Source organism: Pipra filicauda, unplaced genomic scaffold (assembly GCF_003945595.2).
Source record: "Pipra filicauda isolate LSUMZ 115617 unplaced genomic scaffold, ASM394559v2 scaffold167_size3244652_pilon, whole genome shotgun sequence".
NCBI classification, from domain to species: domain Eukaryota; kingdom Metazoa; phylum Chordata; class Aves; order Passeriformes; family Pipridae; genus Pipra; species Pipra filicauda.
The window spans coordinates 1,705,646-1,733,419 of record NW_024104184.1 but is presented as its reverse complement, the minus strand read 5'-3'; the positions used below and the strand labels follow the sequence as shown (position 1 = coordinate 1,733,419).

Here is a 27,774-nt window from a genome sequence, read left to right as displayed (position 1 = left end):
ATCTACTTTGTGATTTCTTAACTTTGTGGCTGGCAATTTTAAGAAGTAAATAGCTAAGATGCAAATTAATCAGTATTTTCTAATAGTGTAGACTCTGCTAATTGTTTTGTGCTTCTTGTGCTTCTGCACCCATAATGTGACAGGAACTCACAACTAACACTTCCCAATCCCCCACCTTATTTTCTACCTCTTACAACAGCAGAAGCAACTGAATCAGCAAAGCTGCCAACAGTGTCTGTGTTACACAGTATTGATTCATTCTCTGAGCACCCATTCATTTTGGGCATGGACTAAGGCGAGGTAGGGTGTGTGGAGGGGGTGTAATGATTTAATTAGAGACTAGACATACAGCTCAAGGAGTATGGCATTGACATAATCTTAATTCTGAAATTTAGATGATACATATTTGCCTTGAACCAAGGGGGTTAGTAAATAAGCTTCGATAGTTTTCTGCTGTCATCTACTTCATGGACTACCTGTCCTTTGACTCATTTTCTCTTACATCCCACTGAGTAAATGTTAATTTACTATATGCAAAGAAGAAAAGGTATATTTGAAAATAAGAAAGGTTTTACATGTCTCTTTTTAGAATCGCAAAACAATTCAGACACTCATCATTACAAGATTGTAATCTTGGTCCTAGTTAGGACTCATATATTTTGTGCTTTCTGGGTATGCTATAGATTCCAGTGTGATATCAAGGCTCTAATTCAGCAGTGGTATTTACTTGTCTAGACCTATGTCTGGAATCTGGGCCAGTGGATTTCAAAGGACTGGGCTTCACATCTAACAGTTTTGTAATATTTGTAGAGAACTGTGAGCCTTCACAGCAAATAGCTGTGCAGCTATTTTGTTTGGGTGTTTTGGGTTCAAAAAGTACATAACAGGGTGGAAATGGGCCACATAACATGATATGAATCTTTAGGCCAACAAACTTATTCTGAAGAATGTGAGGGGACTTGAGGCAGGATCTTGTATCTTCTGTAGCTGCTTGATCCAGCCTCTGCCCTTTCCATCTTTCACACTGTGGCAGGGGGAGCTTTCAGAAGAGTAAATGGTGAGCTTTACCTTGCAAGTGGCTGTACCACAAGCAGAGAAGCCTGTTTGCAGAAGGGAGACATCTGCATGCACAGGTCTTCTGCCAAGTCTCCATCTGGTGATGCAGGGTCAGCAGTGAAATTCATTAAAAGCCCCAGAAGCTCAGGTGTCTCTCCAAAGGGCCTAAGGGCTGTTTAGATACATAAGGGAGATCAAAAGAGAAAGGGGAAGTAGCACAGCTTTAAAATTAATTTTATTGTGGAGTGGTGTAAAAAAGATGATTCCCGGTTTACCAGTTTTCTATTTATTAAAAAAATGTATTTGAGAGAGAGGATGCCACAAAATCTTTCTAATATAAAGATATATCAGTTATTTAGGAAAACCCTGAATTGTAAATATAGGAAAAATGTGAGCTTGTGGAATGTGGGATAGACAGTTGATATTATAATAAGCTGTCTAGTTGCTTAATATTTGAATCTCAATATTAAGATTTTTCCTCAAGGCACTTGTTTAACTCGTGTTTTCGAACTGGGAAAACGTTCTGTAAAGGGTTGGTTGGTTTGGTCATTAAGCACAGAAGATTTTTAATTAAATTCCATTGCATTGCCTTTTCTACTCTTTTTTTAAAGCTAAACTTGCATATAAAAAGTAATAGTTTCCAGTTCACAGTGCAGAAGATACTGTGTGTTTTTCAAAGTAGTGTATCTCTCCAAACAGTGCCTACAGATGGCAATGAGTTTACTAACAGACAAACTTCTTGGAAAAGGCAAATCTTAAACTGATGTGCCAATGACATCTGCATACTGAGCGTGTTTCGATGCTAAGTACAATTTCTGTGTATGTGATTTAATTTTCTTTTTTTCTTTCCAATTGTGTTACCCTTGTAGGCCTGTGGGAACAATAATCCAGCATTCCCTCTAGCGGCCACTAACCACGTTTGTCATGGGACAACGAACACGGAACCAATTGTTTAAATTGTGCTTTTTTTTTTCTTGTATTCTCGCAAAGCTGTGTTAGCGTGCCTGAAAGGCAGAGCTGTTGCAGATAGCAAATAACAACAAAAGCTCTGAGACAGGATTTAGGACGCATACTCATTATTGGAATGATATTGAAAACAGGATAAGAAAGAAATGCTTTTCTTGAAAAAATGCAAACAGCTGCAAAATGTTGAAACTCTCCATCAGTTTCTAAAATATTGACTGTTTTTGAATTGTACATTTGCTTTGTATCACGTCATGCTTAGTAATTACTGTATTTTGTGACGAGGACGTGGCCTCGGGAGGAGCTTTGTCTCTAAGATCTCCCAGTCACTGGATAAGTGGGCAAATCTCATAATATCTGTAGTTTCATTTCTCTGTCAAAAGTAATGTTTAACCAAACCACGTTGTTATTTTGGCAATAAATGTATGGGAATGTACGGGAGACACTACTGGACTTATAAGCCTGCATTAATTTAGTTTATTTTTCTTCCCCCCTCACCAACTTTTATTTTGGGCCGGTGTTTTTTCAGTGGAAGGGACGTAAGAGCCGAGGCCGGGGCAGGGCCGACTGTGCTGACTCACTGCCTGACCTTTAGTAACTTCCCTCACCCTCCGCGCGGGGCGGTGCCCAGGGCGCTGCGCAGCCTGTTTCGATGCAGCGCTGACACGCGGGGGTGTCCCGGGGGGCCGCGGGGATCCCACGGAGCCCCCTCTCTGCGGGCGGGGGTCGCGGCGCGGCGCGGCCCGGGCCGGGTACACGTGTCCCTGCACCGCTTGTTTACCACCGCCGGGCGCCGCGCAGGGCACCCTGGGGGCTGTGGTCTCACCGCCGCCCCGCGGGCAAGGAAGGGCGGCGGCGAGCACTACAGCTCCCAGAGTGCCCCTCGGCGCGTCAGCGGGGGCACCGGCCAATCGGGACGCCGTGTGCGGGTGATTGATGTGCAGCGCGGTGCAATCCGCTGCGCGGGAGAGTCAAAACATGCCCGCCCTCCGGGTGCGTTCCTGACAGGCAGGCCGGACGGCCAATAGGAAGCGGCTACGGCTTGAGCAACGTCGTCTCTGGCCACTTAACGGCCGAGCAGCTCTGGGCGTGGGCGGGACTTGCAGCGGGGCCGGGGCGGGGGGGCAGCCGAGGGGAGCTCGGTAATGGCGACGGGTTCGGTAAGTGCTACAAAGTTTGCAGCTGCCGCTTTTGGGGGCTGCGAGGCGGCCGCGGGGGGCAGGCCGGTTCCGCGAGGTTGGAGGGGAGCGGCGGCGGCCGCGGGCCGAGCCGAGGAAGCCGCGAGGGCAGGCTTTTGGCGGCGAAGGGAGCCCGGGACATTGTTTACTGGGCGCCTTCCATGACTGGCCCGGCGGAGCTGCCACCGTCCCGCGCCGCTGGGATGAAACCTGCGCGGTGCGCCGGCCCCCCTGCGGGCCCTCGAGACCCGAAAACAAGTGGAGCAGGGCGGGTGTCCCCCACTTGTTTTCCCTAAGGGAGCGGCTGCCCGCCGCGATCTGTCAGAGCGAGGGCGCTGTGCCCGGCGCGGGGGCAGCGGCTGTGGGGGCAGGGGGCCGGGTGCGGGGGGCCCGGGCGGCCCCGCGGGGGGAGCGGCGGCCGGGGCGGGGGGGCCCCCCCGGGCCCCTGTTACGCAGTACGAATGAATGGGGCCGAGCGCGCATGCGCCGTGTGGCCGCGGGTGTAAACAAGGTCACGTGATGGGTGGGGGGGCGGCCCGGGGGCGGTGGGAGCCGTGGGGGCTCCCGGGAGTGTTTCGGGGAGCTGTGAGGGCTTCCCGGGCGTCCCCAGAGCCCTCCGGGCCCGGATCGGGCTCTGAACGTCACCCTTAGGGTCCCGGGGGGTGTCTGTGCCGTGAGGGGAGCGCGGCCCGCCCTGCGTCACGCGAACGGGCCGCCCGGGCTTGGAAAACATGGTGAATCACGCTCTGTCTGCGCTGCGCTCCCTGGCACGGCCGGGAATGGGGAGCGGGGATCCCTGATCAAAGCAGCTGCGCCAGGAAAAGTCCCTGGGATAGATCCAGTCTTGCCAGTATGCTGTGTTTTGCTTGGAGAAGCTGTTCAGATTAAACTCCATCCAGCGCGTTGCTCAGGCGTAGATGTTGCCTGAGACTTCGGCCGTGGGTTGGGGGAAGGAGGGCAAATACCAGGAGGAAAAAAAACACGGGAAGCACTTCCACCCAGGCATTCCTGCGCAGTGCGGTTTGGGTGGATGCTGCCCAGATCCTGCTGAACCCCTTCTCAGCCACAGCCTTTATTTACTCTTGTCACACATTTATTTTTGTCCTTCAGAAATAGACATGGTTCAGTTAATAATGTCTTTGTTAATACTGCTGTTTGTTTTAGCATGACAAGTTATTTTAAAGCACAAAACAATAAATAATTTCGCTTAGCCTCTAAAGACGACAGTAGTAATTACAGTCCTGTGAAGCATGCTTCCAAAAAACATCTGACACAACAAGTTTTGAACATGAAGTTGAGTTTTAAAAAATCTTTACAGGCGAATTAATGACCATTCTGTTTCATGTTCTAAACCATTGAAAGGCTGAGGACAAGAGAAACACGTGATATCCAAAACAGGCTTTAATCAAATGGGATAAAACCATTAAAAAGTAAAGTTGGGCACTTTCTTTGTTTTTCTTTGTAAGTTTTTTATGATTTCTTTGTAATTCATTTGTTAGAGGATTTTTTGGCTTTCTTACATGGGTGGCTTTGGTTTAGAGAAATTCTTGTGACTTGCAGGAACACTTCATTTCTCAAGCAAGTATCTTGCTTGTCAGATTAGCATGTTGTGTCTGTACCTTATTGCTGACCTTCAGTGTGTTGGGATAGCAGGGCAGGTACTTTCAAATCTTGGCACCTGGCAGGAAGAAAGGAGAAGGTAGCGTTACAAAAATAAGTTAGCTTGTTCATTTTGGCAGGAAAAAATAGAGCAAAAAAAGCAAAGCAGAAGGGGGGAAAGGAAGGACGTACACAAGCCAGAAAAACAAGGAGTGGCTTTTCAGAGTTGATTAGTTGGAGATAATCTTCAAGGTCCTGACCTGTTCTATTCAGGTCTGAACTTTCTGCAGAAATGGCTGAGCTCTCTGCTCTCGTGGTTTTCTGTACTTCTGCTGTCCCACATGGATGATAGAGGAATAATTTGCATTAAAGATGTTTCTTGGAGGTAAAATTAATGTCACTGACTGACCACAGAAATGAAAACAAATTCAAATCAAATAAACTTTCTGCTCCACCTCCTTAAAATCAGAATAAAGTGACCTAGCTTTGTAGTAGTGCCATTTGAGTAGAATCAAACATTCTTTTATGTGTGGCATGCAAGTTTCTCTAAGTTTTGCATGTATTTGAAAGATTAAGAGATGAGAAGGTTAGAAATTTTCCAGTCAAAACTCTCCTGGACACAATCCCATGCAACCTGCTGTAGGTGAACCGGCTTTAGCAGTGAGAGGGTTGGACTAGATGATCTCCAGAGGTCCCTTCCAACCCCAGTCATTTTGTGATGTGAAAATATTAGGCTGTTTTTAGCTGTTGTTTTTATTTCTTTAATGTGCCTTACTTAGTGGACGTGAACATGGAGGTAGACTTCTCAGATTTTCTTTCTTACTGAGCTGTGTTTCCTGCTCCTTTATGAGGTCTTGTGATTACTTTTTCAATGACACTTCATTAAAGTACAAGGTAATCATGTTATAGTAGCTTTAATTCATCATCATCTGAAAAAAACCCAGTAGATAATGAAATTACTAAAGATTGGATAACCTTGTTTGCCAGCTTTTAGAGGCAGTGGTTGTGTAGAATAAGCACGCAGTGCTCTGCTGAAGATAATTTAAAATAATGCTTTTGGGATAAATGTTACAGTACTGAGATTTAGGGAAATGAAACTGCAGTGAAATCTACTAGTAAAGACTTCTTTTTCTTTCCCTTTGCAATGCTGTTCAGGATGTTTGCAGTCCACTGTGCTTGAGACTGCACCTGGAGGCAAGGGATGTGAAGGGCACTGGAAAAGGCTTCTGTGGAGACGCCACAGTGGTGAAATGGTGACTAGGGAGAATTTGGGGCTGGTGCTAAATGGCACAGGAGACCTGATGTCACAAGGTTGAGGGCAACATTTTTGCTTTGATCTTTATTTGCAAGGCCTGTTTCCAGCTTTCTCAAGTCCCTGGGTGTAGCCACATGGGTCTGACAGAGTGAGACACTTCTTTGTCTATGGTAGAAGAGGAGCAAGTGAGGGGCAGGCCGGTTCTGTGAGGCATGCATTGGATGGGATGCCTCCAAGGGAGCTGGCCAGTGTCATTCATGGATTGTTTTGGGCTTGAAGGGACCTTAAAGATCATCTATTTTCAAGCACCCTGCTGTAGGCAGGGACACCTTGTGAGAATGGTCTCCGAAAGGCAGTGGATTTGTTGGCAGGAGGGCTCCCAATGTCTGGAAGAAAGAAAATGTCACATCTGGCTTCAAGGAGGAAGAGGATATGAGGAAACTACAGGCTGGCCAGCCTAACCTTAGCCTTGAGAAATATTATGGGGCAAATCCTCCTGACAGCCATGTCTTGCAAGGCAAGAAATTGTCTGGGTTAGGGAATAGCTGGAATGGATTAGCCAAAGTCAAATCTTGTCTGACCCATCTGATTGCCTTCTGTGATGGGATGAGAGGCTTAGGGTACCAGTGAATGTTGTTTACATTGGCTTGAATGGTGGTTGAGGAGATAACCTCAGATCCTGGAGGCAGTGGGCACAGGCTGTGGCAAGCAAAGTTCAAATGTGTGTAAGGAACGGCTTCTTTACAGCAAGAGTGGTCACTGGAACAGGTTCCCAGGAAGTGTCAGGGAATCTCCATCCTTCAAGATACTAGAAACTCAAGTGGCCAGGGCCCCAAGCAGCCTCCAGACTTCAGAGTTAGCTCTGCTTTCTGCAGGGATTGTACAAGATCATCTGTAGACTTCCCTGAATTATGCTCTGATACTCAACACACTGTGGAGTTCTGGTAATAAAGTACCGTATCAGATGCAACTTAAACCAGTTCCTATGCCATACAAGTTTTTAACCTCTGTCTCTTTAAAGTCAGATGCTTTGGAGCATCCTAACATGGTGTGGGAAGTGAAGACAAATCAAATGCCTAATGCAGTTCAGAAACTCCTTCTGGTAGTGGACAAGAGAACTTCAGGAATGAACGAGTCACTGGAGTTGCTGAAGTGTAATGAAAACCTGCCCTCTTCTCCTGGATATGCATCCTGTGATGAGCACATGGAACTTGGTAAATAACATGACTTTTTCAAGAGAAGCTGAATTCTGAAGTTCATTGCAGATTTCCTATACTGAAATTACTGGAAGCTGATGCTGATTTTTAACTTAAGTAGGACAGGGAATGTGACAGTGAATTGTGACATCTGAAGGTCTTACTTTGAAGTCACTTTTCCCTTTAACCCATTTCCAGTTCTTACACACTGGCCTTTTGACTCAAATGTTTTCTTGAACTCACAGCCACAAATTTCTGCTACTAATCCCCAGAGAAACAATTTTTTGGCACAAGAATAACAAACACAACGCTCAAGAGCTCCTCCTAAAGAGAAATTATGCTGCTTTAGATCTGCTGCAAATAAAGATTCTGGGCTGGAGGAACATTTAACTTCAGTTCTTATGTACTGGAGAAAAATAGCATGTACATTAGAAAGTATTGATATAATCAGTGAAATATTAACACATTTAATTGAACTCATGGAGTGATTAAGAATAATGAAACTTAGTTACATGGAAGTGCATAACACAGGCTTCTGTTAACATGCTGGGCTCTATTCTGCTATTCTGTATGGGATGTGAAAGGTGTAGGTTACTGACAGGAATTCACCCCTACTCAGCTTTCATGGTTTCTGACTTAATTCCAGTTCCCTGGTGGAACGTGGAAAACTTTTATCTTGAATAGCCTTTGATATTGATAATTTTTAGTGTTACACCTGCTAGGACAGATTAATTTAATTGCCTTTTGTTGAATGTTTTAATATTTCAGTTAAGCGTGTAACTATGCTACATTTTGCATAGTTCTGCAGTACAGTTCTATGTAAACTGGTACCAGAACTACATTTTTACATAGTTAACTTATTTTTTTCTTAAATTTCTTGTGTGACTGTACGTTAGACTAGAGGCGTTACTATTTCTGGGGCCGTTTTGTCAGGATTACGAATAGGATTTGTAAAATGTTGGTAGTTGTGATACAAAAAAATAAAACTATTGTGGTTCCTTTTTTATTTAAATTTGCAATATTTGATGTCAACTAGAATTGGGTATAATTATGGTAATCTGTGCTTTTGTTTGTAGATGATCTTCCTGAATTACAGGCTGTGCAGACAGATTCTACCCCACCTGCACTTTTTCAGCTTGGTGCTGATGTTTCACATCAGGAATGTTCAAGGCCTTCATGGAGCCAACATACCTCAAACAGCAATCCAGAAAATGCTTATTCTTGTGAGAATGGGGTGAACTGGTTGACAGAATTAGCAAATATAGCCACAAGTCCTCAGAGTCCTTTGATGCAGTGCGCTTTTTATAACAGGTACTGACATTCTTTTCAATTTTGAACTGTGGGGATTTGTAATACTGTGTCTCCAGGAACATTTCCTTCACTCTTTATACCTTCTGAATTTGAACTGGAGCTCTATTCTTTGATCTGTTTAGTATCTTTATTGTTCTGTGAGAGTATGCACAGGACTCAGAGTCTGGTGCAAAAGCTGCTTAGTTTCCAGCCATGAACGAGGTGGGATGATATAACACATTGATATAACGACATTGCCTAGTCAAAGCAGGCCCAGAAATTATGGATGTTTACTTCATGTGAAGCAGCAGATGAAAAATTAAAAAGAATTTGTTGTGTTAAATTCTTAACGCTTTTCTAGTGCACTGACTTTAAAATTTTTTTTAACAGAGCTAATTGGAAATCTAATGCAAAGTATATTTTAGTGATAACTGTTTCAGGTCTGTGATCTGTAAATTCCATGAGGCTGTGAGCAGCAGTGCGGAATCTTGAAAATTTTTGGGCTTCACTTCTCATTTTACATCCTAGTCTTAGGTTTATATTTAGAAAATTAAATGCGGTGCTGTTAATAGTAATGCAGTTGAGATTTAATTATTAGGGCAGAGCAGATGTCTTTGTTTACTCTTAAGAATGGGGTATTCACTTCAATATATTTGTAAAAACTTCAGCATTGTGACAGTGAGATGCTGTTGTGGAAGTAATACTGTCATTTGGGTGCTGTATAGAAGCTATGCAGGAGTTATGCTAAATATTCTCTTTGCCTGAGCTTGCACCTTTTAATCATCCAATTTGAATACTCGTGTGTGGGAGGTTTATTTGGTGTTCAGCTCACTCAAACAGAAATATTTGCAATAAAAGCATTTTGGAGTAATGGCAGTGAAGTCTCAAGTTGTCTTAATCTGAGCTATTTTAAAATACTTGTTTTTATTGTAGATCATCTCCTGTTCACATAATAGCTACAAGCAAAAGTTTACATTCCTATGCACGTCCTCCACCAGTAGCTTCAAACAATGATCCTAACTTCTCCAAGAATGATGTGGATGAAACACCAGTCAGACACGAAAGGGTGAGTTGTTCTGAAACATTTTAAAATGAAGATGTATGAGTAATGAGTTAAGTTCTGTGAAAAGGGAAACTGGTTTAAAAAAAATAATCTGTTTAGTACCCATACCGTTTCTATTTAAGCTGGATTTTCTGTTTCTTTTTACCACACAGGGTAGGCTTGTAGTGCTGCTTTATAGAGTTCACATTTTTTCTGAAGAGATCCCATTCTAAGAATACTTTGCTACTACTGTAGTTCCCTCTATAGCAAGCTGTAAAAAACTCTATTAACTCATTTGCAACCTCAAAAGGAAATATGGATCTCTCTCCTTTTAGACGCACAAATACTGTCGGTCCCATATCTCCCTTTCCTGAGTATTAATTTGTGTCTGAAACTTGTCTGTTAACGACACTGAATTTTTCCAAGTGATTTATCTGGAACCAGCTTGAACCTGCAGCTTTCCAGTAATTGGACCATAGAGTAACATGTGCTTTGAGTGAGTCTGTGGATGACCAAAGAGTGATAGCTTGTAAAAGGCTTACACCTAAGCATAAAATAATCCATAGGTGTGTAAAAATCAATCTCAGAGAATGAAACCCAAAAATTTCAGGATGCATCTCAGGAGATGAAAATGCTCCATTCATATTTACTGCATTCCTTGAATCTCTGTGTTACATTCCTATTGGTATTTGAGGCAAAATGATGCCACAGGTGCAAATGAGTGACTATGTCTTAAGACATATAAGACCAGCCCTAAAATCTTAAATCTTCTGTAGTAAAATATCAACACCATTTTGCTTTTTTTTTAATAGGCGAATAGTGAATCAGAATCTGGCATTTTCTGCATGTCATCACTTTCAGATGATGATGATTTAGGATGGTGCCATTCCTGGCCTTCAACTGTTTGGCATTGTTTTCTAAAAGGTAAAATAACATGTACCATCAAATAAGTATTTGTTTTGTCTTGTCTTTTTTTTTTTTTTTTTGGTAAGAAAGACTTTTTTACCTAACACTAATTTTTTTCCCTTGAAAAAATCTGTTAGGCTCTCGTTTGTGCTTTCATAAAGGACGCAATAAAGAATGGCAGGATGTTGAAGAGTTTGCAAGATCTGAAAGCTGTGGAAAAGAGGAAGATCTCCCAGTGAGCCCTTACAAGGTAGCCATTAGTTCTGATAAATTTATTTCAATACCTGTAGCAAATATTTAGCGATTCTTATATTATCCCTGTGCCTTTAATTACCATCTCAGGAATACAGGTTGACATTTAAGATGTCTAGAGCTATTCGAGTATCTTACTATAAAGTACTCGAATTTAATTCATTTAGGTACGTTTTGAATGTTACATCATCTTTACCAGCAAGATAGAAATACTAATTAAAATGTTGGTGTACAGTGTATGATGATGAGTATACACCTGTAGTATACACAGGTATGGGCTTTTTTGGGGGGAAGTTTTTTGAACTTTGTGTGTGTTTACAGGACTATGGTTCCAATGGTCTAAAGTTGATTTCTCACGAAGAAAGTATTTCCTGTGGTGAGTCAGTGCTGAAGCTGACTTTTGATCCTGGCACAGTGGAGGATGGCTTGCTTACCGTAGAATGCAGACTCGACCATCCATTTTATGTTAAAAATAAAGGTATGAAATAGTACAAGTACAGTTGGTTTTATATTAAAATATTCTCAGAAAGTGATTACAGATTTTATTGGCATCCCATATTCAAGAAATTAATAGAAAGTTGTGGTGTAGAAACAATTTACTCTGTTTGTAAAGAAATCCAGAATTTGAACAAACAAAGCTAAAGCCATAAAGGTACAGGAAGACTGCCTATATCTTAAGGGAAGATTTGATCAAATATATAAATGGAGCTCAGGAAAACAGAAAAACTGGGGGGGCGGGGGAGAAAGAGCCGCAAATAAGAGGCTTTTCTCAGTTGCTAGACATGGAACTTATGATGGTAAAAAGTTTCCAGGTTTTGATTACTTTTTTGCTAGAATGAGATTTTATTTGAGATAAAAATGAACTGTTTGCAGTAAGAATTCCGTAATTAAGTGTTTCTGATTTTTCTTTTGGGTGAAAGTAACTACATCAGAACATTTTTATAAAATTATGTAATTTAGAGATGTAGGATTGCTCCAATGAAGAACCGGAGAGATTGTCTGGCCGTTTGTCTAATTTAACTCTTTACCACTTCAGGTTGGTCATCTTTTTATCCAAGCTTGACTGTGGTACAGCATGGCATTCCATGCTGTGAAATGCATCTTGGAGATCTGTGTCTACCTCCTGGACACCCTGATGCCATTAACTTTGATGATTCAGGTGTTTTTGATACATTTAAAAGGTAATTTTTGGATAAAGTGGCCTCAGTGGTTCTTGTATTTAATGAGTAGGCACCTTAAGTCTAGAAGAATTTGAAGCATTATATAGAGCAAAGAGAGAATAGTTTTGGTAATATAAGATAAATGATAGGGAAAAATGAATACTCAGGACTAGAAAAGCTGTGTAATTATGTACTCTGTTAAACTGCAATGTAGTACTTTGGAATGAAATAACTTTTCAGCCTCTTTTTATAATATTTTAAGACAGATTAGATAGAGCAGTAAAAATATATATATTACTTGTATAAATTCTTCAGGTAAAGTGAATTATGTTTGAAAAACCTAGTACAATTTTCCCATAGTAATATGTCTGCCAGCTGTTACCTTGTGCTTCCTATGCAACTACGTATCTTAATTATCTGAGTAGTTTCTTAGTGATAAATGCTTGTGCTATGGCTTTAGAATACAGTACTTTCATAATTACTTCTTATTTTTGTGTATTCTTTTTCTTGGGATTCTTTTGTATTATAGCAAACCTACCTAACTTCAAAGTTTGATTAACTTTGAGGTTTTTCTGAGCTAGAAGTTCAACCAGATAACCTTCAGAGGTCCTGTCCAACATAAATGATTCTAACGAAAAACTAAAGATTTTTTTCCATACTATTTTGAGATTTCTAGGTTTAGTAGAATCCATCTTCTCCTATATGTTAGCACCTTTTTAGCATCTGTTTTTAGTCCAGTTGCTTTCTGGGTTTTTTACAGTAGAAGAAAAGGAATTTAAAATGCTGTTTGCAGTTCAGGCCCTGGGAGCTCTTGTGTGATTTCAGTCTGGCATGGAGAGCAAGTTCAGATTGCTTGGCTTCACTCCTTTGCTGTCTGGGTTTTTTTTTCTTCTTACTAACTCCTCTTCTGAACTGCATACATGGAGAGCTGTTAGAATCACTATAGCTACATCTCACTCAAGAAATTGGACTTCTGGCTCCTTACTAATCCTGCAGCCCAGCTGAGTTCTGCCTGAACACTTCAAATTCCTTGCCTTTCTTTCTGGGCAGACGGGAGTAAGTGACTGAGAAGGAAGTGTGCAGCAGCAGCTGTGGTTAACAGGACAGAAGAATTAAAAAACAAAGTGCTGTTGCTGTGTTATGGGAAGGAGATGAGGAGTAGGGAAGGAGATTAGGAATAGGAAGAGTGCTGGACTGTTGTAGAACAGGAAGGTCATTTCTCCTTATCTTGCGATAGCCTGCAAGGTTGTCAGCATTATCACATTATGTTAGAAGCAACCCTTCAGGCTCCACTCTTCCTTGTGGTTCTGTCCCACAAAAGGAGCTACCTTTGCAGATTGGGGCTGGACTGCCACATGCTGTTATTTCCTTGCTAGTAGTTTTACTTCGTGTTCAGAAAAAAGCTCTTCAAAGCCCTTATTTTGACCTTAAATTATGCAATTATTAGCCACATTGAGCAGTGTGTGAGTGGAGCCTTAGCATATGTATGTTTTGTGTTTATTTTGTGGTGGTAATTTAATGATTTATGATTGAGTAGCACCTTTCCAAGTGTGTTTTATCCATATAGTGTGCTAAAGACAGCATAGCCTTTGCTTCCTAGGCTGTATCTGCACACCTGGAGATGGTAACAGATAGTCTGTAGAATTAAACTTCTTCGGTAGCGCTTAGGAGGTTAACTGTAGTTGTCGGTCAACTAAGAATTGCAAGAGTTTGGAGTATTTGGAGGTCTAAATTTTATGGAAACAACTCCTCAAAGCTGTTCAAATCCCTTGAAATGCCGAGGAATGTCGCGGTTTTGTCACTAGAGGGCAGGCGTTTGTCAGCTCTGCACCAAATGCTGCGACGTCACGGGGCTCTGAAAAGTGGTGTTATCTCAGTGGAAGGTTCGTGTGTCACACAGTGTGTATTTAACTGCCGAGAGAAGTTACTTGCACAGTAATGCATGTAATTTATTTTAATTTAGTGCTTTCATATCTGTCCTTAATATGTGTATGCAAGTGAACTCAATGCTTATTCTTTCCACATCACTTGTCCCTTTCAGTACCTGTCATTCACTGAACAGGCTTGATTTATGGTAAGGACAGAAGCAGAAAGAAAGAAGTGTATTTCAAAAGAGGATGGAATTTGAAGACAGTGTATAGCTAATTGATACACAGCTGGGGAGTTGAAAGTACACAGCAGAACGTGTGAAGTTGCAGTCTGCCATCACATTGAAGAAAATACTAATTTATCTGCCAGACTCTTGTGGTTTTTTGTTTTTCACACTGACATCTGCATCAAGCACAAATCTTTATGTCACACAAAAGAGACCAGGATACTAGAAATGTAGTACAGTTGAAGAGGGAACAGGTATTTTAGGGATTTTACGTGAAAATTACTCGATCACTGTATGATGTCTTTTCCTTGTAGTTACGATTTCACACCGATGGACTCCTCTGCAGTGTATGTGCTCAGCAGCATGGCCCGCCAGCGCCGCGCCTCTCTGTCCTGTGGAGGATCAAACAATCAGGATGCTGAGAGATCAGAATGCAGTAATAAAAACTGTGCCTCTCCTGCATCGTCACATCTTTCCTCCAATCCTTTGTACAGCAAAGCTGGCAAAAGCCACAGCTCAGGGACTGCAAGTACTGTGAGTGCCACTTCTCCAAACAAGTGCAAAAGACCAATGAATGCCTTCATGCTTTTTGCCAAAAAATACAGAGTTGAATACACTCAGATGTATCCAGGGAAAGACAACAGGTAATGATATAAACTGTACTTTTGCTATTATGGGTGAGCTAGCAGAATATCTCTCTCCCTATATGGCCTAAATTTTGCATTTAAAATACAATGTGTGTATATTGTTTTAAGAACAAGTTTTGAAAGATGCTAACATGAAGGGTAATTTAGGGGTGGACTGTAAATATTTACAGTATGCAGTGAACTTGATACAAGCCAGTTTTGGCAAACGTAATTTCTGAGAAAGCATTTGGGTAAAGCAACAGATACATGTATATATGTGCATCAGCAGAGTCACAAATACAGAACAGTCTTTGTTTTCACTGATGAGTGAGGAAGTGCTCTGCTTGTGTGCTGTAATGGAAAAAAGGGAATTTCTGGTTCTTCTAATTATGTCTTGACATGATATTGGAAATTGTTCATGAAGTTAGAAGCATTTATTTCCAGTCTATATATCCTTTTGAATAATGGAGTACTGATTGTTAGGATATCTGAAAGATCTTAATCCAGACAGTACATTGCCAAATTTTGTTTGTCCTAAAGGCATTCAGCAATCTGCTGAAACTTGCAGGAAGAGTTGTATGACTGTTTGGGGGACAGGTCTTTGTTAGTTTGTTCTTCTGTTCTTAATCTATAGGTACATTCACTTCTAAATGTTTTTTATAAAGATCTCTAGTACATATGTTTTAAGTAATATTTTGTGCTAATTATGCATATGTAAATAGAAACTAAAGCACATGAACATGCACTGATCTTAGATTTTTTAATGTATGTAACGTTATGAAAACTTTGCATTGTGACATAAAAATTCTAGTACTAAATCTGGTAAAAAAATTAAAGTTGACAGTGCTTTGAAAGGGGTTTTGGCTATTTTATAATGTTCTAGTAAGGAGGCTGTAACTGCTATTGAGAAATAAAATCGTGCTTTATAAATAGCCCGTCCTTAAATCCCAGCCAGTCTTGTGTGTCCCAGTGATGATGTTCTGTAATATTTATAAGTTCAGTGAAGCAGATCTGCTGCCTTCACATTCATTGCAACTATCAATGAGAAATGGAACCAAATATCAGCCAGGAAAGTTTATGATGGTTATACATTTAATTGAGAATGCTGATTTCAAATGGATGCAGTGAACTGGAGCTGCAGCTGCATGGATGTGAAAATAAGCTGAATATTTCAGTGAGGAGGTTTACCTTGAAGGAAAGTGATGACAAAGTTACAAGTGAGCTTCAGAATGCATTCACTGCTCACTGCCCCGTTTGGAAGGCAGTGCATTTGGGTGCAGTTTCGTGGCATCCATAAAACACAGTACAGCACAAACAGAGTTAGGGATAATTGATGTTGCAGAAATTTAGCTACTGTTGCTAAAGTGTTGCTGAGGCATTTATTTGGCTGTTCAGAGACAACTCTTTTTTTAAAAAATGTAAGTTTGTGTCATTTTCAGATTACTGAGTAGATGTTACAATGTAGTAGTTACTTTTATACATTGGGGTTATGTTTGTTACAGTTACTTTATTTTTCTTACCCCTGTAAGACAGGACAGAACTTGAGGTATTCAGAGTTACACGGTCTGTTCAGAGACAAAGAAGCTCTCAAGCCATGTGAGCAAGAGAGAGAGCTGTAAACAAAGCAGGAATCAAGAGTCACGGGATACTTAAAACTACTGTGGGCTGTAAGACCACGTTTTAGAAACTGGTGTTAGGGCTGCACTTGTTTATTTTCTAGATATTCTCACTGTAACTGTTGTTGGACTTAGTTGTGCATTCAGAAATCCTTGAATAATTTGAGTAGTGAACCTTCTAAAGATGAGGAAAATAATATTTTTGATTTGAAATACAAAGATTTCATAGTGCATCTTGATTTGCTTTTTCAGCAAACCTCCTCTCTCTGGGTCACCATGTTCTTTCCTGGGGGTGTGAGTGACCCAGTACAAACTGGTGACCCAAAGCAGACAGGTTTCTGTTGATTTGCCTCTGGACACTGTCAAAACATGAAAAATCTGATAATTAAACTGGGGTTTGTTTGCTTCTGATGACAGACCAAAGATACTGGTTCTCAGTTAGGATATAAAACCAGAAATTCCATCGCCAAAGAGACAGGCTGTGCAAATGGGTTTGATGTTGGTGGGATCTGGTGGCAGCTTGAGGAGTTTGCTCTGAGTAGTCACCAGGGCATGTGACACCACAGGCTGAAGGGCAGCCCCAGTGCAGGTCAGGCTGTGCTCCCTGAGTGCTCTGGGAAAGTGTGAATGGTACCAAAAGGTCTTGTAGGATTCAAAATCCATTTTCTTGGTGTGGTGCAGAAAAGCCTTCAGAATTGCTGTATGTGCCATGTTATGGAAATGGTTGATGACACTCCACAGTCAGTTAGAAAGTCTATGAAAAGCTTTGCTGCCAGCAAGGAACTTGTTAATAGTAGAAAGCAAAGGACTTAGTTGTGTCCACCTTTTTGTTAAAGCCCATCATAGAACTCTCATCACTGTAATCTGAAGCCAAAGTGTTCAAACTACTCATTAGCTTGTAATTGTCATTGATAAAAGAGCTGTTGTTTAGAGATTTTTGTTCAGCTGAAGGATGGAGTTAAAGCTTTAATGGGATATTGATCCAACATTTGGGAGTGCAGTTAAGCAATATGGCATGATAATACAGGGAAATGTTCTCAAAAGACCTAGAGTTTAGAGAGAGTAGGAAAGGAATTAATTTAGCTTCTGGAAATGGTGATAGATGTGTTAGAACAAACGGTTCCCTTTGCATAGGAATGGGAACTTACCATTGTGTTCTGCCCAGCATGGATTAAAGGTGGAGGAAGCTACACATATTGATTAAATAGACATGGGGGCTTGGAGTTAATCAAATATTTGTTTGGCTGAGGTCATATTCAGTTCATTGCCCTAATTATTAGAGAACATATTTTCAGCAAATCTGTCATATTGTCTTTTAGTATGAAAGTAGAGCAAAACAAATGTGAGTTACCATTTGGTGGTGTTTTTTTTAACATCCCTATTTTGCTGGTTTATGCCAGTTGCTGCGTATTCAAACGTACACCCTTTGAAATGTTAGAATGTGCATTGACCCATGCTCAGCTAACACAGAAGTCTCAACTGTTTAACTATTAAAAGAGCGATGAGAATATAACCAGAAACATGATTGTTAAAAATGCTAAGATACACTTGATTTTTTCCTTCTGTGTTATTCCCCCATTTAACTTCTGTCTTCTTTAAAGTTCTCAGATAAAAAAAAGAAAAAAATCAGGGTATTTCTTAGCACCATCCTGACCACACTGTAAACATTTATCTTGCAGAGCCATAAGTGTGATACTCGGGGACAGGTGGAAGAAGATGAAAAATGAGGAAAGACGGATGTACACACTAGAAGCCAAGGCCTTGGCAGAAGAGCAGAAACGTTTAAATCCTGACTGTTGGAAAAGAAAACGAACAAATTCTGTATGTTTGTGAAGCAATCTTTTTCACAATGCACTTATATGTGTTCATACAGGTAGCTACAGTGGGGTTTGTGCAGTACAAGTTGCGTTCTTGGTAGCCCAGACCTTCTTCAGGAGAGGGTTTCTCTCTGAATATTTTATATGAGAGTTTTGTGAATTCTGTTGGACTGAGAAGTGAGTGTGTTTGTGAAATGTGGAGGAAGGGTACATGACCTTTTGTTTGAAGTAACTGAGTTTATAAGGTTGTACCTAAATTTTTTTTGTTCAGTAAAAGCTTTTTCTTTACCTTTTTCTGTTTTGTTAATCCTTATTTATACCAGCATATATGAAGATATTAAGGGAGCAAAATAATTTTTTCCTGGTGAATCCCTTTGACTTATGACTGTGTTTAATTGTAAAATAAATACAGCAGATAACACTACTTCTGTAGGGAAATAAATTGTTTTGCACTTTGTAGAAAGCCATCAATCTAAGATTGTAGGTGTGGATTAGTAGGTGGTGGATGTATTAAAGAGAATGGCTTTCAAGCTGAACCATCATATAAAGCACACATCAAAAAAAAGGAGATTCAGCTTGTTCAGCTAGAGGAGTAGGTTGGAAGGAGAGATCACTGAGGTGCACAGAATGCCGAGTGCCTTCATCAGCCATTTTATGCCTGGGCAGGAGCTTGAAGTGTGGTGTGGACTTCATCTCCATAGTTGGTGAAACCATCCACGTAGTGAAGGATTTCATCCTCAAGTTATCCCCCTTCCTTTCATGTGTAAATGAGGCTGCTTTCTCAAGAGCATATGCAAGTGTTGCCTTAAGACTGAATAAGAAATGCTCTTACACTTAAGTTGCTTCTTTCTGCTCTACATTGTGCTGAGTTCCCAGTCCCTTGTTGCAGAAGGTTCCACCAAATCCCAGCTGCTAGGAAAAAGCTGGTTTTCTTTTCACTGCATTCTATCAACAGTGTCATCTTATGTTAGATTTCCTTGTGGGTTTAGTTAAAATACTAGTCTTTATTTTTTCTGCTTCTACATTACTGCAGTATTGGGCTTTAGATGGTGAGATCACACACTCACCTGTGAGCTTCAGGCAACTCAGAGGCATTTCTGCAGCTGAGAGGAGTAGTGATGAGTTTGCCTCAGTAGAAAGGATGGCTTTCTTACACTGCCTTGTAGTAGGATTTTCCTTGTCCTTAGGGGCTTCAGGCCAAGAGAACAGGATCTGTAGAACCTCAGTGTTACATCAGGAAATGCCTTTTTAAATTATTTAATTCAGTGAACTGAACTGTTTACATCTTTGTTACCTTACTAATGGCTGGTGGACTCTAGGCTGTGACAGAGAAGTCTTGATGTCTGGTTTTGGCCTTTTTGTTTTCTTCTGAATAACTGACCAGTGAAAAGTACTTGTGGCTTTCAGAACAAGTGTTTGCTAGTTTTAAGGTTAGATCTGCTTCCCCTTTGCTTGGTAACTGCTAACCTGGTTTTCTCTTCTCTTTTCTCAGGGCTCACAACAGCATTAAGCCAGAATTTTTCTGTTAACTGTGTTTGCAAAATGGCTGTTGCTCAATGGCAAGAAGATGCAAAAGATCAAGGTCTTACTATTTTTTGTGACTCTGTGTGACCATAAAATACTGGCACCATCAAGTCGGAAATGATCTGAGTGCAGATTTGCTTTTTACAATAGAACATTAAGTAAGCTAAAACTATCAGCATTTTAAACCAAATTGCCTTATTTTTCTTCCAAACTTCATATATGTATCAGGTAATATAGGCTTGAAAATGGATATCCTGTGGTGCTAAAGTACTTTAGAAAGAGGCGAAGGAGATGTGTATAAATGTTTATTTTTAAAAGAAAATGTACAAAAAGGGGAATTTTAAAATATGTAACAGCTGTTTATATACATTGATTCTTATTGCTGATTAATATGTATTGCACAACCATATTATTAATTGCAATTCTGGGGCCTGGGGTTTTCTGAAATGGCAAAGTGTATTATCAGTCTCCAGCTTCCCAGCCTGCCCCGCTGCCAGCAAGTTACCAGAACGTGTGGGAATGGAGAGCATGGTGTGATGTAGCAAAGGAGCTGCTGCTTGGGATGCCACTTATAAAACCTGTATCCACAAGGGAGATATTTTTGCATCGGCTGGCACTAGTGAGAGCTGTCATTTCATGGTGGAAACAATGGCCTGGGAGAGGATGAATGAAAAAATAACGTTATCTCAAGAAAAATGGTGCTGTTGATACCATCACCATCATAGTTATAACTCTGTGTTTTGTCTTTGCCACATATTCTACAATATTTTATTTTGCCATAAGACATCTTTATGGTGGGGGCAAACTTTGCACTTAACTATACGTGCAACACTTGCACTTTACTTTTTTTTCTCCTCCAACTGTCTAAAATTAGAGCAACTGCATTAGGATTACAATTTGCTTCTGCTGTGAACTTTTACAATCATGGCTTTTCCTGTACTAAACAGCTGTGCGTTGTTTTTTTTTTAAGAATCACAACTGTAAATTTCAGTTTATGACACGTCTACATGATGTTGCCCCTAAGATTTTTGCACACTATATTCTTGTATATTATTTCAAATAAATTCATTAAAATTTGGTGTTGTGTATTTTATAAAATGAAGAAGACCAATCACTAATTCAGCCCTGCAGCAGTGAGCATGTTCTGCCTGGAAGTCTTTACATGAACCCATCCAAAGTATATTTTTATGCTTTACCATTAGGAAGATGTTGAAGAATTTCAAATACTGATTTCCGGATTCAATAGTCAATGTTCTTTATTAGAGTTTAAGCAAAAAGAGAGTTGAAATAAATATAAATTATTTCTAAGCAAGTAGCAGTGCAATAGAGAATCATTTAGGTTAGTTATAAATATTTTTCCTTCTGTTAAAATTAGTGATTTTTACATGGAAACTGATGATTCTAGCATTTCATAAGTTCAGTTTTCTGAATAAGGCTAAAATGTATCCAACTGTTTAAAACCATACTTGTAGGAAAAGAGCTGCTTCCTTATTTGAGATATTCAGCAATTATACTGTAATATTTGACTTCTAATTTTACACTTTTCTAAATTCAAAAGGAATGCTTAAGAATGTTTCAATTAGATGTAGACTTACAGCACATAAAAGTTGTACAATTTCCTTATAATATTTCTGTATAAGTTCCTGTAATGTGAAAGTAAAGCAAGAAGACAAGTTTCAGAGATGAAGTAGGTAAACACGTTTCATTGTAAAGCTTCTGTATTTGGGAATAATTTACATGAACTGTAAATACATTTGTGGCACCAAAGACCCCCGACTGAACGTGTCCATTCCATATGTCGAGAGCGTTATCCAAGTGTGCTCACTGAAGGGCTGACATGGCTTTCTGCAGCAGCTGAACCATTATGGGGTAGACTGGTGCAAATTCCTTCCCCTCTCTTGTTCTGACTGATTGAACATAAGCTTCCAGTGCACCACTGAAAAAAAAAAAAAGAGTAGTAAAGCAATTAAGTTCAGTAAATTCAGGATCTGCAACTGAAATTAATTGCCTTATTCCCTCCTGCAGAATTTTCATCAGATGGTCCTTACTTGTTTCTGTGGAAGGAAGTGAGCAAGAAAGGCCTTGCAAAGCTCTATATAATTGTTTCATGATCTTTTTCTCCTTTCTTGCATGTTTTGAGGACCAAACAAGTTAACATTTAAATAAGCAGCAGCACGTTGCAGATGGCTTGAAATGACAGCTCTGACGCACAGACTCGGGCACAGTGGCAACCTTTAGAAAGGGAGAGAATAGTCCCCAGCTGCTGCAGATGCCGAGAGTGCAACTTGGAGCATGAAAACTGGGGCACTGGTGAACAACTGCGGTGCCCTCAGGTGATTTCCTGGCACAGCCTTTTGAACTGCCGCGGTCCTGGGGGAAACGCTGTGCTAACCACAGACAGCGTGCGTGCGAGGTGCTGCTTGGATGTGGCTTTCTTAGACCTTGTCACAGGGCGTCACCCATAGGGTCCTCTTGTGCGAACTGCACAAATAAAACACTGCAAAGCTAAAAGGGGCAACTGTGATGACGTCTGTACATAACTTGCATTACAACATACAGCCACCTTTTAGCCAACGTTCTAGTACACAGTATTGTTGAATGACAGCATATTTGTAAAACAAAGACTTTGCTGATCTGTTCAGATTCCAGTTTACTGTCTCATTAAGTAGGCGAAGTTAGTCTTGCCACATGTAAATATGGCTTCTAATTTAATTTTCCTCTCCTTTTCTGCTTCTCCTATTTCTTCGTGTAACAGATAAAATAATCTTGGAGTTTTCTTCTAAAACTCTTTTTACACATTTGTGCTATTTACAGCAAAACTGTAACATTAGGAAAACACATGCACAAACCACAGACCCCACTTCAAGTTGAGACTTAAGACAGCTCCTGGTACTTGGCTGCTCCTGTTCTGGTTGGTGACAGCAGCAGTGCTAATACAAAGCGTCATCACAGCCCTTCCCAGGCACCATCCCACAGGGCAGCAGGTCCTGCTGCAAACGTCACTCTGAGTCCCTGGGGGGGGGGACAGTCCTGGGTTTTGTCACGTGCATTCCTTCATGGATGTGCAGGACACACCAGCGCAGCTGCTCTGCCAGGGAGAGGACCCACTGGCTTTTGGTAACACGACAGGAACATTCCCAGTCCCACTGTGGGAAGGCAGATGGTTGTCATGCACATCTGGTGAAGGGAGCGGGGGGCACAGGGGTTAAGGGAGATGGTAACACAGAGCAACTGCAGTGTTGTGCCTATAAATACACATAAACTGCTGGAAGATGGTGGGCTGTTGAGGCAGAGCGGGATTTATGTTTGCTGCTACTCCCAAAAGATGAGCTTTTGGTGAAACACTGCATTCCCACCCAAAGAGTTCATGGACTGAAGGCAGCACTGCTCACCCATACGTGCCTGCTGGCAGCTGGAGGCAATAGGCAGTAAATAGGCATTTAATTAGACAAGGCTTAAGGAAAGCAGAAGCACTAAAGAGTGAGATTCAGCCCATGTTTCACACATACAGAGGCTCCTCCTGGAATAATATGTTAAGAGAGGAGCAGCCAAGATCCCTGTGTGGTGCTGCAGCTCTGGGTAGGGTCAGATGAGCGCACCAAACCTGGCAAAGCAGAAGAGATGGAAGGAGGATGCAGGGTCACAATACACTTGGTTGCCTGTGAGTAAAGCTTGACCCTTCCTCTATGACTCAAACCCATCTGTGTCAGAGCACTGCTGGGAATTTCCAACAAAGTTCGGTTATTAACAAGTGGAAGATGCTCCTGAGGCCAAGAGCCTGTGCTCAGTTTGCTGAAGAGAGGAGTCTGACCTTTGGGTTTCGAGAAGCCAGTGACAGCAATGACAGCCTGGCCCCTTGAGCTGGTCCTGGGGCTGCACCTGCTCCTGCCAGCACTTCCCATCCCCATCAGATCGAGGTGCTGATCCATCAGCTTCACTGCCAGAGCACAACAGGGGGAGTTGGGTGTCCCCTCGTGCATTCCCTGCTAATAGAGTTTGACAGGGAGACAGTGAAACAACTATGCAACCAAAGAACCTGAGGCAGCTTTCCTTCTGAGCACAGGATGGAAATGAAACAAGCATAGGCCCGAGGAGCTTCCCACCACCCACCACAGCTCCTGATGTCCCCAGGCAGCAGCTGGACTTCAGAGTTGCTCTTTGCTGAAGGCCGGGGCATGTTGTCTGAGACTGAAGGGATGCAAAAGGAGGATGGACTGGATTACTGGAAAGTTGAGAGGCTTCAGAAGAATAAAGTGACTGAGCACCGAAACAGTCCCTAGTGTTGGCCTTAGTGCACTTGAGAGCCCTACAGTTTTGATAACTTACTAGTGAGCTACTGCTGAGTGATCCACACCAGGTACCAACACACTATGAGGAGTCACTGAATTTTTTGCACATCAACAAACAGCAAGAGGGAAGCAATCCCTTGTTGCAGCCAGAAAGGCAGGGAAAGAATATTTATTTTATCTAGCCAAAATAAAGTTGACTTTTTGCACCTGGTCAGCGCCCTGCAAACCTTCAGCCTGCTCCTTCCCAATGGTCCCTGGGGAGCAGCACAGGGTCTACAGGGAAAGAAGCAATAACTAAAAAACTGCTTGCTGCATCCAGAAAGTGCTTTGGGTGCAGTTCACCTCACTCTCAGCAAAGGCCATCAGCATGATGAATGGCAGAGAGATAATGCACATCCACAGGTACATTTTAAATCCCAAGATTTAAAGAGAAGAAGTAGACTCAGGGAATGAAACATCGGGAAAGTGTGCTTTTTACATGAACTGGCCTCTTGTGGCAATCAGATGTGATGAGCAAACTGAGCAGCAGGTGAGAGATGGAGGCAAAGAAGGCTCACAGATGCCATCACAATGAGGGGAGATGCTTCAGAAGAGTCAGAGGTGTTTCACATTTCCACTCAGGTCAGTAATCAAGTACTCTGGTCAGCAGTTATCAGTACATATGTCAGATGTTAGTTAGTTGCTACAAAGAATAGTCCCTTGTATTAAAAAAACAGTTGAGAAACTCCTGCAACAGTTTTCTTACTGTAACTAAATCCTTCCCCTTCCACTCACCAGTGTCCCTGTCTTTTCCTTTCTATATACTCCTCAAACTTTGTTGGGCCCAAATAGTTTTTTGAAGTCATCAAGAGCTGAAAATAGAAAAAAACATATTGACCTGCTTAACTTAGAAAGCTCTGACACCTCTTGGTGAAGTTGTGGGTTGGCATCATTATCCAGATGGTAACACTGCTATCCCTCTCTGACTTATCTCCTTGCTTTGAAAAAGCCCTTGAAAAAGATTACAGAGATAACCAGAGAGATGAAAGGGAGAAGCTTTACCCTAAAAGCAGCACCCGAAACCACTCAATGTCAGCCCTTGATAATCCTTAGCCAGACTTATTCCCATCAGATCAAACAAGATGGAATGAGATTTAGGCTATGCTAAGTGCCAAACACCAGTATTAGAGTCCCACTGTCACACCTTCCAGCAGCTTTTATGTCTTTTTCCTTCTCTCCTGCCCCGAAAGAATCTGATTTAACTGGCAAAACCAAGTTCATCAGTGGCAGCCACTGTCCTCTTGCAACTTAAAAATCAGCTCAAAGGAATTGTTTGGTGACCTCAGAACTGCCCAGATCCTTCTCCAAGAGCCGACAGAAGTTGTCTTTGTCAGCTCCCTTCTGCTGCACTTGCTCTTTTAGTGTGGCTTTGCTTGTATTGTTTCAAAGAGACAGAGTCAAACTTCACCAGTATGACCCACCCAGGAGCATTTTAACTAATTCTCTTACCCACTCAAAAAAACAACCAGTAATTACTACTCCATCAATATTATAAGGTGAGTTAGGCATTTTTCTAAAACAGACCTTCTACATCTTTACACTAAACAATGAAAATAAAAGCTTTCTGAACACACTAACTGCATTCACTATTTTCCTGTGTCCCACACTTGCGTGTCCAATAAAAGTATTTAAACACTCTGAAGCTGAATGTTAAAAAGCCATTCATTATCAGTAACTCTACCTGAAGCACAGAAAGAACAGTGTTTTCAGTGAAGTGAACTGACCTAGAGTACTCCCTGCTCCCCATGGGAAGGCTGGGAACCTGCTCCCATATGGGCAGGCGTAGGAAAGCAGCTGAGGGGCCTCACACTGAGTGGGAGGATGAAAAGCTGCTGCAGCTGCTGAAAGCTGGGAGTGAAGAGGCAGTGCAGTCACCTGAAGTTCCACACCCTTCCTGGTGACAAAGGAACCACGGTCAAGCTCAGGAAACTCTTCTGCATTGCTGGCCATGGTAATGACACCATGGTGGAAGGCCAGGAACTCTGTCCACTCTGTTAGGAACAACACCCCTGGGAACAAAAGGTCCAGGTAATAAAATTGCACAAATCATGAATCCAGGGAGAAAGGATGTTTGGAGTCCAGAGAATAATGATGAGGTTGCTCCAGAGTGAGAAGGAGGAATGGGGCTGGGAGAGGTATCTGAAGGCAGCAATGGTCAATAGAGTATATATTATTCCAGAAGTTCATCTGGGATGAGAGTTTTGTTTCTCTGAAGACAGTTATGAAGTCTTAAGGGGGGGATTTTGGGACTGCAACATAGAGGAATATGGACACTGCAGGAAGCTGCTAATGGCAAAGCAAGACTGGCTGGCTGAGCTGGGCAACTTGGAACAATACACATCACTGGAGCTGTTGAAATGCCTACCTGACTGTACCTCATTTGGGGAGATAAATGAGTTTAAAGGCTTTGTTAACACTTGAAATGCAGAATTTATGATGAAATTTGTGTAAACTTTACCAGTCCTAGCTCAAACAAGCTTTTGTACATGCTGGCAGTACAGAATTCAATTCAGATGCACCAGTTTAGCATTAAAATTCTGTCTTTAAAAAGGTAGGCTCACTCCTGTAGAGGACACTGTAAAAACACCAGTGCCTGAGCAGTTCTGGAAAAATAAACAGCACCATGGGTGAAAGCAGTATCATCAGGTCTCCAGCACAGAAGAGATCACAGCTGTTGTCATATAAAAAGATGTAATTTATAGTTCTATTATCGATGTTTAAGATGGAAGAAACCCTGTTTATGTAATATACAAAACATACTCTTGAAGGGATTAGACTAAATAATGCCCTAAATTCAGCATCTTCCAGTCTAATAAAGGACATAAAACCTGTTCAGCAATCTGTTTCTATTTTAAAAGACAAGCTATGGTATACATTACAAATACTGTTTGTAAAAGAGAGCCATGGAAAGAGGGTTGGTGGGATGTTCTGCATATATTAATGCTTCATTAAAAATGCCATAAGAAGTAAGGAAAAAAAACCCCTAAGTTTAAGGTGCCCTCCCACATAAGGAAAAGGATTTTAAAGCACTTATTAAATTACTTCACTTGCATGAGCAAAACCATGAGCTTTCTTGGAAATCAGGACAAGCTGATTATATAAGACCCAGATAGTTCTTCTTTAAAATGTTATTTCAACCCATGAAGATTTATATCTACAGTTAAAAGGAAAAAAAAAGTACGATTTGGGTTGTGGTTCTTAAGGGATCTTAATGCATATCATTTAGAATTACTCTAATTAATTAATTTTATATGGAATCGTGAATACTAGCGCTCCCCTCCTGGGCTCTGCCTCAGTCAAATGGATCCTGATTTACACTGGAAGCTTTGGAGGAGGCAGGGATCACCTTCCTACTCAGCAGTGGGGTAGTACCCTGTGCACTCCTGTCCTGAACCATCAGCAGAGCAGCTGGAGGACACCAGGGCCAGACTTTTCTTTAATACTTTGTTAAAAGTCTGTTTGCTCTGCAAACTTCAGGGCAAAGCAGAAAATGGGAAATACGCTGTGCAAGAACACATTTGTCTGGCACCAGGTCTATTTAATCCAGTGCTAACAAACGCGGGTAGAGCCCTTCCCAAATCTTCGTTCTCGAAGCCTAGCCACGATAAAAAATACCGTAAAAACGGACAGTAAAATCTCCAACAGCGTCACCTGCAGGACAACAGACTGGCAGGGAACATCTCCAGGTTACTCCAGAGTGCTTAATAAAGAGATCAAAGGACCGTGCGCCGACAGACAAGCCTCGGTGCCGCTGAGGGTTTTTAATGAATGGGCTGGCGCTGGCCCGGAGCGCTCAGAGGCGCCGGCAGGCTCTGGCCACCCCGCCTGGCTGCTCTTGCTTGGTGTGAGCAGAGCACTGACCCAGCGTGGC

General features: G+C 41.6%; 2 protein-coding genes across 4 annotated transcripts in view; one reads left to right on the top strand and one right to left on the bottom strand.

Annotated features, from left to right (window-relative positions):
* The first annotated feature begins 3,152 nt into the window (after positions 1–3,152).
* On the top strand, positions 3,153–21,342 carry HBP1 (HMG-box transcription factor 1). 3 transcript variants are annotated; one of them, XM_027731942.2, is made up of 11 exons: positions 3,153–3,179; positions 7,073–7,265; positions 8,324–8,558; positions 9,471–9,603; positions 10,392–10,503; positions 10,623–10,735; positions 11,059–11,215; positions 11,774–11,918; positions 14,307–14,636; positions 17,914–18,055; positions 19,544–21,342. In XM_027731942.2, the coding sequence occupies exons 1-11, from the start codon at positions 3,165–3,167 to the stop codon at positions 19,559–19,561; spliced, it is 1,593 nt and encodes a 530-aa protein (XP_027587743.1). In that variant the 5' UTR covers positions 3,153–3,164; the 3' UTR covers positions 19,562–21,342. The 3 variants fall into 3 exon arrangements, with proteins under 3 accessions (XP_027587743.1, XP_039235362.1, XP_039235361.1); XM_039379428.1 differs by lacking the exon at positions 3,153–3,179 and adding an exon at positions 3,822–4,047; XM_039379427.1 differs by lacking the exon at positions 3,153–3,179 and having other exon boundaries at positions 4,062–7,265.
* Positions 19,864–27,774, bottom strand: part of COG5 (component of oligomeric golgi complex 5) — a 183,460-nt gene continuing 175,549 nt past the window's right edge. Inside the window, exon 22 of the mRNA XM_039379426.1 lies at positions 19,864–21,511. Coding sequence (XP_039235360.1) covers positions 21,397–21,511 — 115 coding nt within the window. The 3' untranslated portion in view covers positions 19,864–21,396. The remainder of the gene's footprint in view (positions 21,512–27,774) is intronic.